General features: G+C 38.5%; 1 protein-coding gene across 1 annotated transcript; it reads left to right on the forward strand.

Moving 5' to 3' along the window:
* Nucleotides 1-567: 567 nt before the first annotated feature.
* Nucleotides 568-15,782, forward strand: LOC137253316 (uncharacterized). Its single transcript, XM_067790024.1, has 9 exons — nucleotides 568-742; nucleotides 825-1,275; nucleotides 1,342-1,613; nucleotides 6,649-7,257; nucleotides 7,330-8,212; nucleotides 8,269-8,820; nucleotides 8,916-8,992; nucleotides 9,062-9,965; nucleotides 10,050-15,782. The coding sequence occupies exons 1-9, from the start codon at nucleotides 656-658 to the stop codon at nucleotides 10,580-10,582; spliced, it is 4,368 nt and encodes a 1,455-aa protein (XP_067646125.1). The 5' UTR covers nucleotides 568-655; the 3' UTR covers nucleotides 10,583-15,782.
* The last annotated feature ends 1,020 nt before the right edge of the window (nucleotides 15,783-16,802 follow it).

Genomic DNA, 16,802 nt, shown 5'->3' on the forward strand with positions numbered 1-16,802 from the left:
TTGACAATTAGGCTGGAGAAGCTATATATTGCGCTACACAACCCCTTGAATCCCACTGCTCTCTGCTCTGCGAACGCAAAAATTGTTTAAGTCCATTATAGCAGACTTGAAATGATACTTAATTTAGAACCCTGTTTAAACCAATAAAACCCTATTTTATTTGAACTATGATTAGGCACCTGTATATTTCCGCAGTTGCTTTAAATTTATATTTGGTTAAGTATTCCAGTATTCGGTGCGGCTCTAGGCTTTTGGCTTTTGGCTTGCTTTTGGTGTGACCATTGCACAGCAGCGTAACATATTTAACAGAGCTCTTGTATTACCAAAGAAATTGTATTTACATAGGCAATAATGTTACTTCAACAGAGCTCTTGTACTTACATAGGCAATAATGTTACTTCAACAGAGCTCTTGTACTTACATAGGCAATAATGTTACTTCAACAGAGCTCTTGTATTTACATAGGCAATAATGTTAAAGTTTCTCGCCGTGTGGCAGCACTGCGTGGCGCGGTTCAGTGGCTGCACACATTTTCCAATCAGCTGTAGCTTTGTTTGTATCCCGGCATCGCATAATATTTTGTAATTTTGTGAAAAAACATAAATAATGCGATTAAAATAGTCTATTTAATTCAAAAACAGATAAAACAGTAAAAATGGATGTAATATTACCATACAACACAAAAAACAGAGAACATTTCTGTGATTGTGCATTGAAATGTGGATTCCATGAATTCGTTGTGGTAAGGGTGGGCAAGGCACAGCCGGCATTTACATCTCCATCTCTATAAACAATTTGATAATCCTTTTTTATATAATTACTAGCTGAAGTTATTGTACACAATGAAGGATTCCGACTTGGATGTTTTCCCAATGATGGCGCGTGAACGCTTAGATCTAATATTATACGGTTGGGAATCGTGCCAAGTGCATTGGGATGAATTGAAAACTAAGCAGACTACGTCAACAATACCACCGCACTTATGCACCGTGCTAAAACAAATAACACAATATTCGCTAGATCTTTGGTTTAGTAACGAATGGGAAGACTGTAAACCAAAATACAAAGCAATGCTTATGATTTGTTTAAAACGTGCAATTGAGTTGTTGATGACATTAGCTGATGACACGGTATTCGATTGGGGTTATACATTACATTTGGGTACTAAGCCTTGGGATATACCATATTTGCAAAAATTTGTTAAATGTAATAGTAATTTAGCGAAAAAATTTAAGCAATCAAGTGAACAATTAGAAGCGCCAGCAACGGCTGAAGGTAAGTGGTTGTCGGTACCAGTCAGTGATAATCTATTTTTGTTTGGTATTCTCTTTCCTCACTTAGATATAGAGCATTTAAAAAAAGAGGGCTTACTTTTGATGTTATTGCGTCTTATAAAACTTTTCGATGCTGGCTACATTGAAGGTGTGCGTAGGTTATCAATGCGTGTTATTGCTGCGTGGAATCATGAATATGAGCAATGTAAGCTTCTGACAAACGTGTCTTATCCGGAGATCAATAGACAACATCAACAGTGTTTAATACTCATTTGTCATATTTATTTGATGGCCATTTATGAAATGGATGATATACGTGGTTTTGTTATTGATAATATGGTAAGCGTGATTTAGTTTATGGGGGCTAGTTTTATCTATTTGGTGGTATGGCCTAGAAGGCTTATTGTGGTCATATTAACCGTTCCCAAGATGGTCGGTGTAGTACCTCAAAGATGCTTGTTACCGGAACGTGCCAGTTCTATATCCGGCAAAGGACCATCAACATCGGTAGCACTCCCCGAGGTAGTGCCTTTATCGTTAATACAAAAACAAAAATGAGCGATAGGAGTATTTATGACCATGAAATAAATAATGAAAGCCTCTGTGCTTTGGAAACCAGCACAAAAACTACTTTTCCGAAAACTGCTACTCCCTTTGTAGTCCCCAATCATTGACATAGCACAGCAAACGAAAGACCCAGCAGTTACTCTGTAGAGAACTAGCCAAGCGAGTGAATAAAGATCTTCTGGCAGAGATGTCTTATTCATTGTTGTTGTTGTTGTAGCAATGTTTCGCCCCACCTAATAGCTGCGACCGATCACAAATTGTCCCCAGCGGGTTAGGGGATCAGAATATACCCGCGGTAGGTATGCCTGTCGTAAGAGGCGACTAAAATACCAGATTCAAGGGGCTGTGTAGCGCAACTTTTCAGGTTGCCAGCGCAATATATAGCTTCTCCAAACCCAATTGTCAACCTCACCTATCCGCGGCGAATCCTGTTTCACTAACAGACGAGGCTCTGGCGACCCCAAGCTCCTCATGGAACTTGGGGGTAGGGAGGGAGGGAATGGCCTGAAGGTTTAATATGGCCACATAAATCGTTCCCGAGATGGTCAGGCTAGCACCTTAATGGTGCTATGGTACCGGAGCGTACCGGATTTGTATCCGACAAAGAACCATCACATCGATAACACTCCCCAAATACTTCAGGGAGCAACCTTATCGCTACAACAACAACAACAACAAATTGTCATCAATATCCTCTAACGGGAGTCCAAGGAAACTTGCTGTTTCGACAGGGGTGGACCGGGGGATTCAAGGGGTTGTGTAGCGCAATATATAGCTTCTCCAACCCAATTGTCAACCTCACCTTCGAGCGGCGAATCCCGTTTCACTAACAGACGAGGCTCTGGCGACCCCAAGCTCCTCATGGAACTTGGGGGTGGGGAGGGAGGGATGGCCTGAAGGTTCAATGTGGCCATATAAATCGTTCCCGAGATGGTCGGGCCAGCACCTTAATGGTGCTGTGTTACCGGAGCGTATCGGATCTGTATCCGACAAAGGACCATCACATCGATAACACTCCCCAAAGCCTTCGGGGAGTAACCTAATCGCTACAACAACAACAGCAACAGGGGTGGACCATAATGAAAGGGGTGTTAGAGGCGTTGGTTCCACATTACATTAAAGATATGGTTGGTGTCATGTGGGACACGTTGCAAGCGGGGTATACATTTTGTATGTCGGGGTTGATTCTGGATATGTAAGAGTTTAACCTGTTACAGTATCCAGAACGAAGTTGAGCCAGAGTGACTCGCGTTTCCCTGGGGTATATGCGTTCCTCTTCCGCAAGTTTTGGGTACTGTTCCCTGAGTACTGGATTCACCGGGCAATTCCCGGAATAAAGGTCCGACGCCTGTTTGTGGAGTTCACCAAGGACCTGCTTGTGTTTTTTTTGCTTCATGCGCCTGAGTTCTCAGGTGCCGTATTACCTCAAAATGCTTACGGAGATGACTCCTTAAGTCCCTAGGCGGTGCAGGCTCATCAATCAGATGTCTGTTGGGATGCCCAGGTTTCTGGGTATTCAACAGGAACCGTTTGGTTAGCATCTCATTTCTCTCCCTGATGGGGAGTATTCTCGCCTCATTATGTAGATGGTGTTCTGGGGACATAAGAAGACAGCCCGTGGGGGTTATGAGCGCAGTATTTTGGCAGGCCTGTAGCTCCTTCCAGTGGGTAGTTTTTAGGCTTGACGACCATATAGGGGACGCGTAGCACGCAAACGGCTGGCCAATTGCTTTGTATGTGGTAATGAGCGTTTCTTTGTCTTTTCCCCAAGTACTGCCATCAAGGGATTTGAGGATTTTATTACGGCTCTGGATTTTCGGAACAAATGCGGCTGCGTGCTCACCAAAATGTAGATCCTGATCAAACGTCACACCCAAGATTTTGGGGTGTAGGACAGTCGGCATAGTGCCATCGACGTGGATGTTCAAAATAGTCGACATTTGAGACGTCCAAGTTGTAAATAAGGTCGCGGATGATTTAGTCGGTGATAATGCCAGGTTTCGCGAGGCAAAAAAACTGGAGACATCAGGGAGGTAGCCGTTTATTCTGGTGCAAAGCCCATCGATCTGTGGGCCCGGGCCTGTGGCCATTATTGTGCAGTCATCGGCGTAAGAAACGATAGTAACTCCTTCCGGTGGCGAAGGTAGTTTTGATATGTAAAAATTAAACAAAAGTGGGGATAGGACACCACCCTGTGGCACCCCTTGTTTAATTCTTCTTGGATTTGATATTTCGTTTCTGAATTGCACCGATTCCTGCCGACCACCCAGGTAATTTGCGGTCCACCTTTTAAGACATGGGGGAAGAGTATACCCTTCCAAGTCTTGCAGTAACGTGCCATCGATGACCGTAACCAAAGCTTTTGATAGGTCTAGCGGTACGAGTACTGTTCTATGGTGGGGCTTCTGATTTAAACCATAATTTATATGGGTGCTAATGGCATTTAGCGCGGTGGTGGTGCTATGGAGTTTTCTAAAGCCATGCTGATGACAGGCTAGCTGCAAATTTGCTTTGGGGTAGGGGAGCAAAATGGCTTCAAGCGTCTTGGCTACTGGCGATAGGAGAGATATCGGGTGATATGACTCTCCTATGTTAGGTGGTTTCCGAGGCTTTAGTAGCGGGACCACCTTGGCCATTTTCCATTTTTCGGGTATTACAAAGGTGGAAAGAGACAGGCTGAAGACATGTGCTAAATATTTGAAACCCTCTTTCCCTAGGCTTTTAAGCATCGGCATGGCTATGCCGTCTGGGCCCACTGCTTTCGATGGTTTAGCATGAACGATGGCATCCTCAACCTCTCTGGCGGTGATGGTAATTGGTGACGCGCTGAACTTATGTTTACGTGCGTGTCTGTTGGCCCTCCGTCTATTTTTGTCGACCGTAGAATGTATTATGTATTGTCGGCAGAAAGCGCTCGCGCATTTTTTCGCATCCGACAGCACTTTGTCGCCAAAGGCGATGGAAACTTTGTCATTGTGCCTAGACGGATTCGATAGGAACTTTACAGTGGACCAAAGTTTACCTACACCGGCAGAGAGGATACAACCGCTTACGTGCTCCTCCCATTTCGCCCGCTTGTGTTCATCCACAAGCAATCTGATGCGTTTATATCCCTTATTTGGGGGTCGCCGGGATCGAGCTGTCTTATAAGGTCACGTTTTCTAGCTAAACTTGCGGCCTCTGCCGGGAAGTGGGGCTGAATTTCGGGAATTCTACCGGCGGGAATAAAACGAGCCGAGGCGGATTCAATGACCTTGCGGAAAGCACGCTCCCCTTGGCGGGCATCAGTTGGGATAGGAAGGGCAGCAAAAGCGGTTGTCTGTAAAGGATTTGTATTCGTCCAACTTTCCTTTTTAAAGTTAATGAAAGTGCGTTTTCTGCGACGATAAAGTCGGGAGGACGCTATAACGAAATAAGTATAGGCAGGTGGTCGGATGCCAATGTTACCATCGGCTGCCAGTTGACGCAGTTTTCGAGTTCTGCGCTCACGATTGAAATATCCGGCGAACTGTGACAGCTTCCTACCATACGTGTGGGGGCGTCTCCGTTTATAGTGCAGATCGTCGTTTCTTCTATTTGATCCGCTAACATCTCACCCCTACTGTCCACCCGCAATTTTGAATGCCATAGATCGTGATGGGCATTGAAATCGCCTAAAATAATGTGATTGTTTCCAGTGAGTACGCCGCTGATTTCAGGGCGGTATCCACTGGGGCAACAGGAGACAGGAGGGTTGTAGATGTTGATGATTTCTAGATTTGCATCGCCCGACCGGACAGATAATCCTTGACGTTCTAAGACACTGTCCCTGTGGTCGACGTCGGGATCAAATATATGATATTGCACAGTGTGGTGTATGATAAACGCGAGGCCGCCTCCATTTCCGCTCCCGCGATCTTTTCTGTGGACATTATACCTAGAACAGGTCTGCAATGGAGATCTTGCTGCGAGTTTAGTCTCTAAGTCTCTGCTAAGGCGCAGACTACGGGACGTCCTACGACGTGAACAGCAAGGAGCCACAAAAGATTTATAGAAGTTACGTGGACGTCTGTTTTTGGGGTCTAGCCCAGAACAACCTGTCCGATGCAACCATCCCTTACACGAGACACACTGACAAGAGTATGACCGTCCTAAAAAGTTTCTTTTCCGGCAGATGCAGCAAAACCATCCCCCCTATTGCGAGTGCCGGTCGGAATAGACGACAATTTGTCGATTCCATTTTTTGCATTTAATGTTATTACTATACAAATTAATCGCCAAATCTTTGGACCTTTATAAACAGCTATTTTATACAAGAGAGATTTTCCTTTTCTCTCAACTTTTCGATGTATGTAACATAATTTGTATACATTATAAAGATAATCGATTATCGCTCAGCGGTCGACTATCTACTGCAATCGACACTCGCAATAGGGGGGCATTTCTCAGGACCGGGGTCAGGAGATGGACCCGGATTGGGTTCGATACCTTCCCGGAGCAGGAGAATATGGAGCAGTCCCGCTGCAAGGAGCTGCTGGGAGGATGACAATTTGTGGGAGGGACGCAACAAATTAAATGGGGTTACACTGAAATGGCAGTCCTTGGTCGGGAAAAATCCCAAGTCGCTCTGGTACAGAGAACCGACGGCCTTGGGAAGTCTTAGTCATTAATGGCATTTGTTAAATTATAGCGGGCTTTGTTGTAATCAGCTAAGCTAATCGAATCCGTTGAGAATATTATTTAGGGAAAACAACACGAGATTGATCACTCATTGACTTATTATTGTGAACTACAAATGAAACATTAAACTCTTCTCCTTTTCTTAAAGCTAACCAACATACGTTTCTACTATGAAAATATGTCAGATGAAGTAAGCATAAAGCCTAATCGAGCAGAATTAGAGTATACGCCTGCTCGTTACATAGCCATAACATGTATTAATTTACAAATAAGTAGCAATGAATTTATTGATGCCTTCATCTATGATTCATTTGATGAAAATTTCGTAAGCCTCTTTGGCGTTATATCACAATCGTATTTAAGTTATTTGCTAGGAAATCTACTAATGGAAATGAATAAATTAAACGAAGATGATTTTCAAAAATATAGTGAGAACTTCAAACGTATCATACATTTGTACATTAAAGAAAGAGAGCGTAGCGAAGAGTTTATGCTACGTGAGTTGCATAAGAAAGAATTAAAGCGCCGCAGCCATACTGTGTCCGCAACAAAAGAAAATATGACAAATTTCTATAATAAAATGTGTAAAGGCAATCGGTTGAGTAATATTGGCAGTACGGAGCATACAGAGGAAGATGATGAGAAAAAAAGTGTTGCATTAGAAGATGAAAATGAACGGCGTGTTGATCCTGTTTTTCAGCATTTACCATATAACGAGGATGTATTAAATTATGTTTATACGGTGTTGGTGAAGAGGGTGCGTAAGAATTTCGTAATTACCTGTTTGTGTTGAGATGCAAGTAGTCATACATCAATTTTCTCTTTTCAGACACATCGCGGCTGGTATTTTGCTAAGCTTATAGTTTTACTCAAAATTATTGGGCTGCAATTGAACGCTATTGAAACGTGGCGTTATCATCCAGGACTTACACCAGAATTTTTACTAAATCTCGAAGTGAAGCTGTCAAGACACTTTGAGGACTTAGCCACAATTTTTCAGGAACATCTTTTCATGGAGCAGGAATTTTGGTTGACGGGCTTCTATTTAAATCCCTGTAAAAAGTATTATGAAACTGTGATTCGCAGTGGTATGCGTTCGAATCGTTTAAGTCATCGTTTCGAAACTGGCGAAAACTATGATGATGATGATAGATTCGACAATAGGCGCGATCGCCGTGGTACACGCGATAGAAGTGGTGTAGATAAGCACGAGAGAGTCAATGCCATTAATGCTAAATACGGTTTGTTAAGCTCTACAATTGATGTTAAAGAAATTGTAAAATTAGCAAATCATGAATCTCCCGATATTGATTACGGACAACTATACAAAGCTTTGCGTTCTTTTAAATTACCAGATAATACCATTAAAGATTTACTCACTGTTATTTTCTTGCCACGTAATAAAAGTTTTGCTTGGGCGCTAAATTGGGTAGAATTGCGCAAGCGCTGCAAAAGCTTATTAAGAGATAATGAACAAAAGCGTCACTTTGTCGAACTAAATATGGCCGAAGCTAATGATCGTTTGAAATTTTTGAAAGTTGATTATGAAAAATACAAGCATCGACCGCAGCTGGATTATGGTAGCATTGAGCAGGGCTATGAGAGCAACAACATGCATAATTTTAACAAAGATAGTAGCGATGAAAACGACGATGAAGATTCAGAAGATTTTGAAGCAGATTCTGATTTAGATGAACCAGCGAAACATGAACGTAAGCACTTCGAAATGATTAGAAATATCGTTAAATTTATTTGTTTTTAATTTTAGCTAAAAAAAATGATCATTCAAAACTTTTCGATTCATATTTTATGAGCACAAGACGCACACGTGCGCGCGCCGCTGCTATGATAGCTGATGTGTTGGAAAGAGATGCAATTGAGTTGAAAGGTGAGAAAGTGGAAGTAGACGCTGAGGTCAAAAAATCGAATGATGCCACAGAAAACTCAAAGAAGCAGGAAGATAGTGCAGAAAAAGATGCTACCCAAGATACTAAACTCGATTTCAATGCAATGATACAAGAACGCAAGGTCTTTGACAATAGAACTTGTGGCTTTAATCCATTTCCCGATATATGGAGCGTAAAAGAAGAAGATTTGAAAATTGTTGAAGATAAAGTACCACATTTAGAAACGGGCATTTTATTTGAAAAATCGGCTAAATTAGAATTTCTTAAACTGCAAAATGCCAAGTTGCTTAATCAGCAGAATTTAAAGTATAAAATAGCGCAAGAGGTCATTATGCAGGATGTGGAAATAGAGGCTGCTGAAGAGGAGGAAAAAGAAAAGGATATTGAGGAGGATTATATAGACGCGCCAAAAGGTGGGTATTTTTGAAATGGAACTGCTACCTAACGCTTATTTTGTTTTACTTCTATAAAAATTACAAAAATACCATTTTACTCCGATGGTTTACAGATGCGCAGCAACCTCATTTGCAGTCGACAGAAGAGTCCGATAGGGCTAAACATGATTCGATAACTGATGTAGATATGGTATATAATTATAAAAAAATGTCTAAAAATATGTGATAGATTTATTATGCTCTTTTTTTATATTACCAGCCTGATGATGAAAGCGATGTCTCTACAACTGCACGCCGGGACAGTGACGAAGTTAATGATATAAGTAAAGAGGAACAGCTGGATCAAGGAGACGAACTTTTACGTGAACGTTTCTCCATTCCAGAAAAGGTATTCGAAAGTCCCGTAAAATCAAAAGAAAAATCCCAAACCGATACTGAAATAAATATGCCGGAGATAACGCAGATTAAAATCGAAGAAAATCTAAGTGACAAAGAAATGGATGCAAATGAGAATGAAAAGGAGGCAGAAAGACGTGAAAGCGAAATGGAAGCGGAAACGAATGATAATGAAAATAAAAAACAACCATTAGAAATAGAAAGAGAAGTGGAATCAAAGGAAAATGGACAGAAAACAGAAGACAACAAAAAGGAATTGGAATCAGAGGAAAACGATAATGACAAAGAAGCTGATAGAAATGAAACAAAGGAAACCGAATCAGCGGACAATGAAATAGAAACAAAAGAATCGAAACCAGAAACTGAAAAGGAAGTGGAGCTTGGAAATGAAAAGGATACAGAAGCAACTCAGATTGAAAAGCCAACAAATTCAAAGGAAACTGAAATGAACCCCCAAACCAAATACAATGAAAACGTAGCGGAATCAATTGAAATCGAAATAGAAGCTAAAACTAATGAAACGGAAACAACAACTAATGATAATGAGACAGAAATAACCGCAAATGAGTTGACCGAAAATAAGTTAAGTGCTGCAGAATACAATGATATTTTGAAGCGTTTTACACGAAGAAAACTGTGTGTTAAAGTGCGTAGGTTACAAGTTAACGATGTACAGACATTGCGGCAGCCAAGCGTACGATTGGAGCGTTTGGATTTACCGTCAGTGGGTAATCGTTTGGGGACACTGCGGCGTGCTGAAAGAAAATGTAAGATTCAGCTTATTCCAACATTTTAAAAATTTAAATACGTACGTGTATTTATACTACTTCCTTATCTTTATTTTTTTGCAGTCTACACTGACTTGGATGACTCATCAAAATCAAGCGTTGGTTCTTCAAGTAACGACCGCCCCTTACAAGAGACAGTGAAGAGACGCTTATATTGTTCTGAATCGTCTACAGAGTCAGATGAATTAAAAAAAAAGCGACGTATATGTCGTCCAACACGTGGGAGAGGTATGCAAAGGAACATTGCTTCGAATGCACCAAGTAGGATAGATCATGAACCAGTAAAGATTTCGAGCAATTTAAAAATGACGCCACGTAGTGCGAGTGGCCTAAAGTTTCGTATTTCAACAAATGATAAAACAAAACGTGTTTATGGCGATGGTGCGAGTACAAGTTATACAGCTGCAGTTGCTCCACACTCAAATGCTAAAAATCTGCCAGTTATTGATTATATACAAATCTCATCCTCTTCATCGTCCGATGAAGGAGAAGTTTTTGTTATACAGAATGTTAACAAAAAGAAGGAAAACATAATCAATATAGCCATTGATCCATTATTTGAAGAAGAAATACCTGTATTCAGAATAAATAAGTGAAGTGAATGTAAGCTAGTTCATTAAGTATTACAGTACACAGTGCAACATTGTATTTTGGCAGTGAAAAGTTGGGTATGAACGGCTTTGTCTTTTATAACATTAGGTTCAAAAATCTGTAGAACACATCAAGCCGCTAACAGCCAAATCTAGATATTCTATGCAGTGAAATATTTAAAAACCCTTTTCTTATAAAGAAAATCAATTCCAAAGTTTAACGAAATACTTCTCAGCTAACTGGAATATTACCCTATCTCGGCTGCAACTTCGAAAACACCCTAACTCATAATATTTTCCAAAAAAGCCCTGTTTCAATATCAATTTGCAATGTGGAACCAACACACATGTCTGTCTAGGTCCAACCATATTTAAACTGTAAGTTCCCTAGAGGATATCGATGACAATCGCATCTAGTGTTGGGGCAAAGCAATGCTTTAAGGGGAAGGTATAATAGAGCTTCCCTAGTCAACAATTACGACATATATACAGGGCTGTCATGGAATCCAAGTCCGGTTTTGCGTTTTATCGGAATTGCAAACCAATATTGATTTAAATTGGTGTCTAAAAACCGTATTGGTTTTGCTGTTTTCGAATGTAAATAAAAGCGATGTTCGAATCAGCTGTTTTGCAGTGTTATCGGTGCACCAACAATTTTGATGTTAATTTTTTTTGGAAAAATTTTATAAAATAAATTGTTTTGCGCATCTAAATAGAAATAAACAAATTTATTCACATCAAAATGTCAGCACTCGTAGCATTTATGTCATTGGAAGAAGAAAGTTGCGAGAAGGTCAAAAGGAAAATTTTGAGAGATCGCAGCAATCCATTTGAGTTGCCAGAGACAGCGTAATTAAATTTCTTAATGTGGGTTTCTAAATATTTATAGTGTATTTGCAGTTACATTGCATACTATTGCATAAACAAAGAGGCTTTCGGAATGGTATTGGACACCATTGAATGACGCTTAACTTGCTCGAAAGTTCTGCCAGTGCTGCAACTAGCAGCTACGTTACGATTTTTAACTGAAGGATCCTATCAAATATCAGTTGGCAAGGATTCTAGCATGAGTGTAGGAAGAAACACGGTGTCAACGATTTTAGATGATGTGCTTCGTGAAGCCCTTCGCAATATCTGTATGTTTCTCCATCAATTCAATCAAAATACTGTTTTGCATTGAATTTTTATGCTTTCCCCTATTAAGAGTGAAAATATATGTAAATTTACCTTTATTTACTTACATTTTTAGAAAATGATCAACTACAAAAGAAAAACATCTATGAAAAAATGAAATACATTGAAATCCAACAGCATTTAACTGATTGGTTTGTTTCCGATAGTAAAACCAATATTTTCGGATTCTGTGACACCTAAAACCGACACTAAATCCAATTCGAACATTAAACCGATAACATTGGATTTCATAACACCAAAGTAATTTTTTTGTCGGTTTTAATTCCGATTCCGACAACAATTGGATTCCATGACAGCCCTGATAATTTTAAAAAATCGGATTGCAAGTAACCAGAAATATTTTCCCGTAACCTGCTCAATATGAGCTTCAACTTAAGGGGCGATCTTTTGAACCTTTTTTATTTCGTATGGGGACCCACCGACGTAATAAAAACGTTTGCGTGAGGTTGATAAGCTGCTTACATATATGAGGGAATTTCCACATAAAATAGTTATGCAAGAATAGAGGTATTCTCTCTTGTCTAGAAACCGTCGAAAACGTTGAAAGCTTTCGGTCAGAAGTTTTCTACACGAAACAACAAAATACATTTGTGTTTATAAATTTTCCATTTCTCCTTTTACTCAAACCTATGTAGTATATTTGAACAGAAAATTTATAAATGTGATTAGAATATTGAACAAATTTTTCGATTAAAAAAATCAAAATTTTCTGTGCGGGGCAGTTTTGTTAACTATTTGAATGCATAAAATATACGTTTGATAATAAACTTTTGGCGCTAAATGCAGTATCAGATTGATAAGATATAACTTGTGCAAGTGGTACATTCTCCGAGTGTTGTATATTCATCTAGAACATGTGGACTATTTTCCCAGACTGAGAGAATTGCCCCAATGTATAGCTCTGCAGTTGGTATAGGTAATCAAATGTGCTCCTAAAAATATGCAATATTTTTCTACCGTACATTATTACTGTTCGGGGCTAATTTTAATAAATATATCATTTAGGCCCGGTTTTTCAGTCCAGTCAAATTTAAACTCCAGTTAAACTGCTGAGCAGTTTTTCAGTCACAGTTTTTTCATTATTTAATTATTCTTAAACCAGATAGTTCTCTAGGTTGTTGTTGTAGTTGTTGTCACCGCTACAACAGATATCCAACTTCATTCTCCAATCCCTATCCAACCTTTGAGAAATTTTGTAAAATGTATAGTTCTTGAATTCCCAACGTCGAAACATTCCTTAAGGCGTCATTCTTAAATTATTTACCGACCTTTGAGAGATTTTGAGAAATTTACAGTTCTCAAATGAATATTCAACACATTTCTCCAGTTGATATTGATATTGATACATTGGACATCGAGCTGACGTGGAGTAGAAAACAAAATTTCCAAGGAGGTACCAACCTGTTTATTGTGAGAAATAAACGCCTAGTTGATTGCAGTAATGAAAACACAAATTATATATATTTTATTTATTTTCGTGAAAATACTGTACTATGCAATCTTACATTCGAGTCCAGTTAGAGAACTCAAGCCCAAATGCTTGTTGATCGCAAATAACTGATAGGTTAACTACACCTTTTCCAGTTTAAGTTCAGAAATTTACAATTCAAGTTCAGAAAATTGCAATTCATGTTCAGAAAAGTACAATTCAAGTTCAGAATTTCCAATTTAAATTCAGAAATTTACAATTCAAGTTCAGAAATTTACAATTCAAGTTCAGATTTTCCAATTCAAGTTCAGAAAATTACAATTCAAGTTCAGAAATTCCAATTTAAGTTCAGAAAATTACAATTCAAGTTCAGAATTTTCATTTCAAGGTCAGAAAGTTACAACAAGAAATGTAATTTTCTGAACTTGAATTGAAAATTCTGAACTTGAATTGTAAATTTCTGAACGTGAATTGTAAATTTCTGAATTTAAATTGGAAAAAGTGTAGTATTTAACCCTGCCATATCGACCGCTTAAGCTCAGCTTTAACTTCAGTTAAGGTAGACTGAAAAACTGCAGAATAAGTTTGAGCGTAGTTTAACTGACAAACTGTGTTGAACTTGTACTGAAAACCCGGGCCTTATAATGGTCATCAAAATGGATATCGTTGAAATAAAAGGCAAGTCTAGAAGATCATAAAAAATAGCATATTTTCAGGCGCATTTCTTTTTTATTTTTCGTAAGTTCTTGTCTTAAAAAATGTTTGAAAGAGTTTACCTTGTAAAATTATCAGCCAAATAATATTGTAAAATATTTTTATCTAGCGCTTTAAACATTATCTGCATTTGTTTGAAAAATTTCTGTAATGAAAAACCACCACGCTTTTCTAAGATTGTGTTTGAATATTTAAAGTAAATATTTTTCATATCATATTACTATGTATATACAAGTATTCAAATTATGTTATACCCTTTTCACACAGAAACTTAATCGAATCACAATTTTATTTAATGAAATATTTAAGTTTCCCTTTTCATACAGGGCCTATTGCTTCATTAAGCGAACATCTCTCAGCAGCCCCATAGATGTTGCACCTAACCAAATATGTGCCTATTTTCGAAAAAGCCATATTATCTTTTGCAGCAAATGCAGCGAAAATAAATTTTGAATTTTTTCGTGATTTTCTATTTTTCGTGAATTATTGAAAATAGTTTATTTTTGATTGTTATTTTTGTTACATTGATACTAAGATACGAAGCACCAAGCAAACCCGACTGGATTTTTCACTCGATTATGCATTCAATAAAGCAATAATGAGATAATTAAGAATTTGTATTTTGTATGGAAGATTGAGTTCGATTAGGGCTTTAATATAGAAAACTTGACTAATTATTTCATTAAGCTCTGTGTGAAATTGGCATTATAAACACCCATAATTCAATTACTAAAGGCTTGTTCCCTTTTGACAGCAAAGCTTTGACAATCCCGAATAAAAAAATCACTTTACTATCATTAGTATGTGAGTAGTGAAAGTAATTTTGTACCAGTAGGTTTTCTGTAAATTCTTCAATTTCATTAAATATTGCATGAGATGATATAGAGATATATTGTCTTTGGCTTTTAAAAATAATTAAACCTTACGATATCTCACAAAAATTTAAATAAAATCTGATTTTCTAGTAACATTACATTCATAATTTTACTTTGGAAGCAGACTTCCAGGTGCGTTCTAAATACAGAAAGTTTATTGGTCGTGAAACGGGCAAAACGTTAATCTGTTCTTAACAGCTGGTACAATAAGCTCTCGAAAGTGAATTTTTTGCCATGCAATGATCGCGTCCCGTATATTCCAAACATAAATAGCGTACCCACAAATCCTTAAATGGAACCTTATGCTCCGAACGTGAGGAAAGAAAAAGACGCAAAATATGGCCAAATTTTGCCAATGGTCTTTCATATGAGTCGATTTCCTGATCGAGTTTTCGAGGTGCGGGTTTGCCGGCTTCGTAGATATACGGAAACTTATATGACATAAAATGAATGTAGCTTTAGCTTGTCAACAGAGAGTGCACGAGTCCTTGAATTCATTCATGAAGCGTTGTCTTCATAAAACTGCCTTTGTGCATTCACACTAGTAGATCATGGTATATTTATTACTAGGGATTCATGCCATATAGTACTTAGCACGCAATTTTAAATTTACATGTCCTCCTTTTCTACGGCCAGATGACCGCAATTATGAAAACATCTTATTTACGGAGCAAACTTCCTGTGATTGAATCATAAATAATACCCAGGAAAAAAAGTTCAAACTTAAAATGTCGCATAAAAGTTGATGTTAAAATCATTTTCTTATGATTCTAATTTGAATTAATTTCGCCTCACCACACGAATATCGCTGAAATGCTGCACAGTGTTATAGTTATAAAATATTTTAACATTTTTACTATTAAGTTGGTTTGGTTAAACTAAAGCCATATATATTTATAACAGCAAATGCTAAATTTAATGCTAACTAATTATAACTTATATACGTACATATTTAATTACTTTATTAACAACTAAAATATTTCAACAAATTAACTGCTTTGTTTTCATTAAATACTAGCAGGCCCGGCAGACGTTGCTCTGCCCTATCATTGGTCTATCTCCATAAATTTTAAGCAGTTTTTACCTCTCTCCCTACTACTCTCCCTTCCTTTCTCTCCTCTTTTTCCTTATCTTGTTATTCACTTCCTTATCTTGTTATTCCTTCTACCATTCGCTTTTTCTGCATCTCTTTCTCCCTATACGTCCTTTCCCTCTTGTTTTCCGCTCCATCTATTTATATCCGTCTAACTCTATCTCTTTTTCCTTCCCTCTGTTGTCTTCCCTCTAGTTCCTCTCCACCCCTTTTTTCCAGTCACAGTTCCATCCCAAGTCCTAGTCCCAGTTCCAACCCAGTCCCTGTAGGTCCCTGCTCCATTTCCCAAAAAAAGTGTCCTAAATACTAATCTATATGCCCAATTTCAGCTAAATCGAACCGTGAATAGAATCTTTCGAATAGATCGGTCCGTGGCTCACTTCTCGGGAAGAATTTTCACAGAAACTCTATCCTATCTTTAAGTTGGATAAAACTGCACACGGAGTGCAAATTTGATTAAAATCTATTAAGTAGCTTAAGGGATCGCGGACAAACAACGTGACACGAAATTAATATATATTAATACTAGCAGACCCGGCAGACGTTGTTCTGCCCTAAATTTGGCCTATATGCATACATTTGTATAAGCTTTTTCCGTCTAACTCTACCCTCTCTTCATTTTTTCCTAATCCTTTTATTCACTCCTCCCTCCGTATTTTCGCTTCATCTATCTCCATCTTCGTCTCTTTCTATCTCTTTCTCAGTCTCCTCCTCTCTTTTCTCTTCTCTCAAGTTCTTCTCATTCTTCTTCATCCCTTATTGCCTGCCCAAGAGGGTGGTATGTATTTTGTTCTAGTCTCAGTCCCAGTCCCACTCCGAGTATCAGTCCCAGTCCGTTGCCGGTCTATTTCCCGGAAAAAGGGTCGTAAATATTAATATAGGCAAATTTATATACCAAATTGCAGGCAAATCGCATAGGAC

The sequence above is a fragment of the Eurosta solidaginis genome, chromosome 5, assembly GCF_040869045.1.
Source record: "Eurosta solidaginis isolate ZX-2024a chromosome 5, ASM4086904v1, whole genome shotgun sequence".
Taxonomy (NCBI): Eukaryota; Metazoa; Arthropoda; class Insecta; order Diptera; family Tephritidae; genus Eurosta; species Eurosta solidaginis.

What these genes read in the sequence shown, in the direction of transcription:
- LOC137253316 (XM_067790024.1), top strand. Translation starts at nt 656, where the DNA reads ATGGATGTAATATTACCATACAACACAAAAAACAGAGAACATTTCTGT. An exon ending in AGCGCCAGCAACGGCTGAAG is followed by an intron (nt 1,276 to 1,341) that starts GTAAGTGGTTGT and finishes TTCCTCACTTAG; the next exon opens with ATATAGAGCATTTAAAAAAA. An exon ending in CGATAACTGATGTAGATATG is followed by an intron (nt 8,993 to 9,061) that starts GTATATAATTAT and finishes TTATATTACCAG; the next exon opens with CCTGATGATGAAAGCGATGT.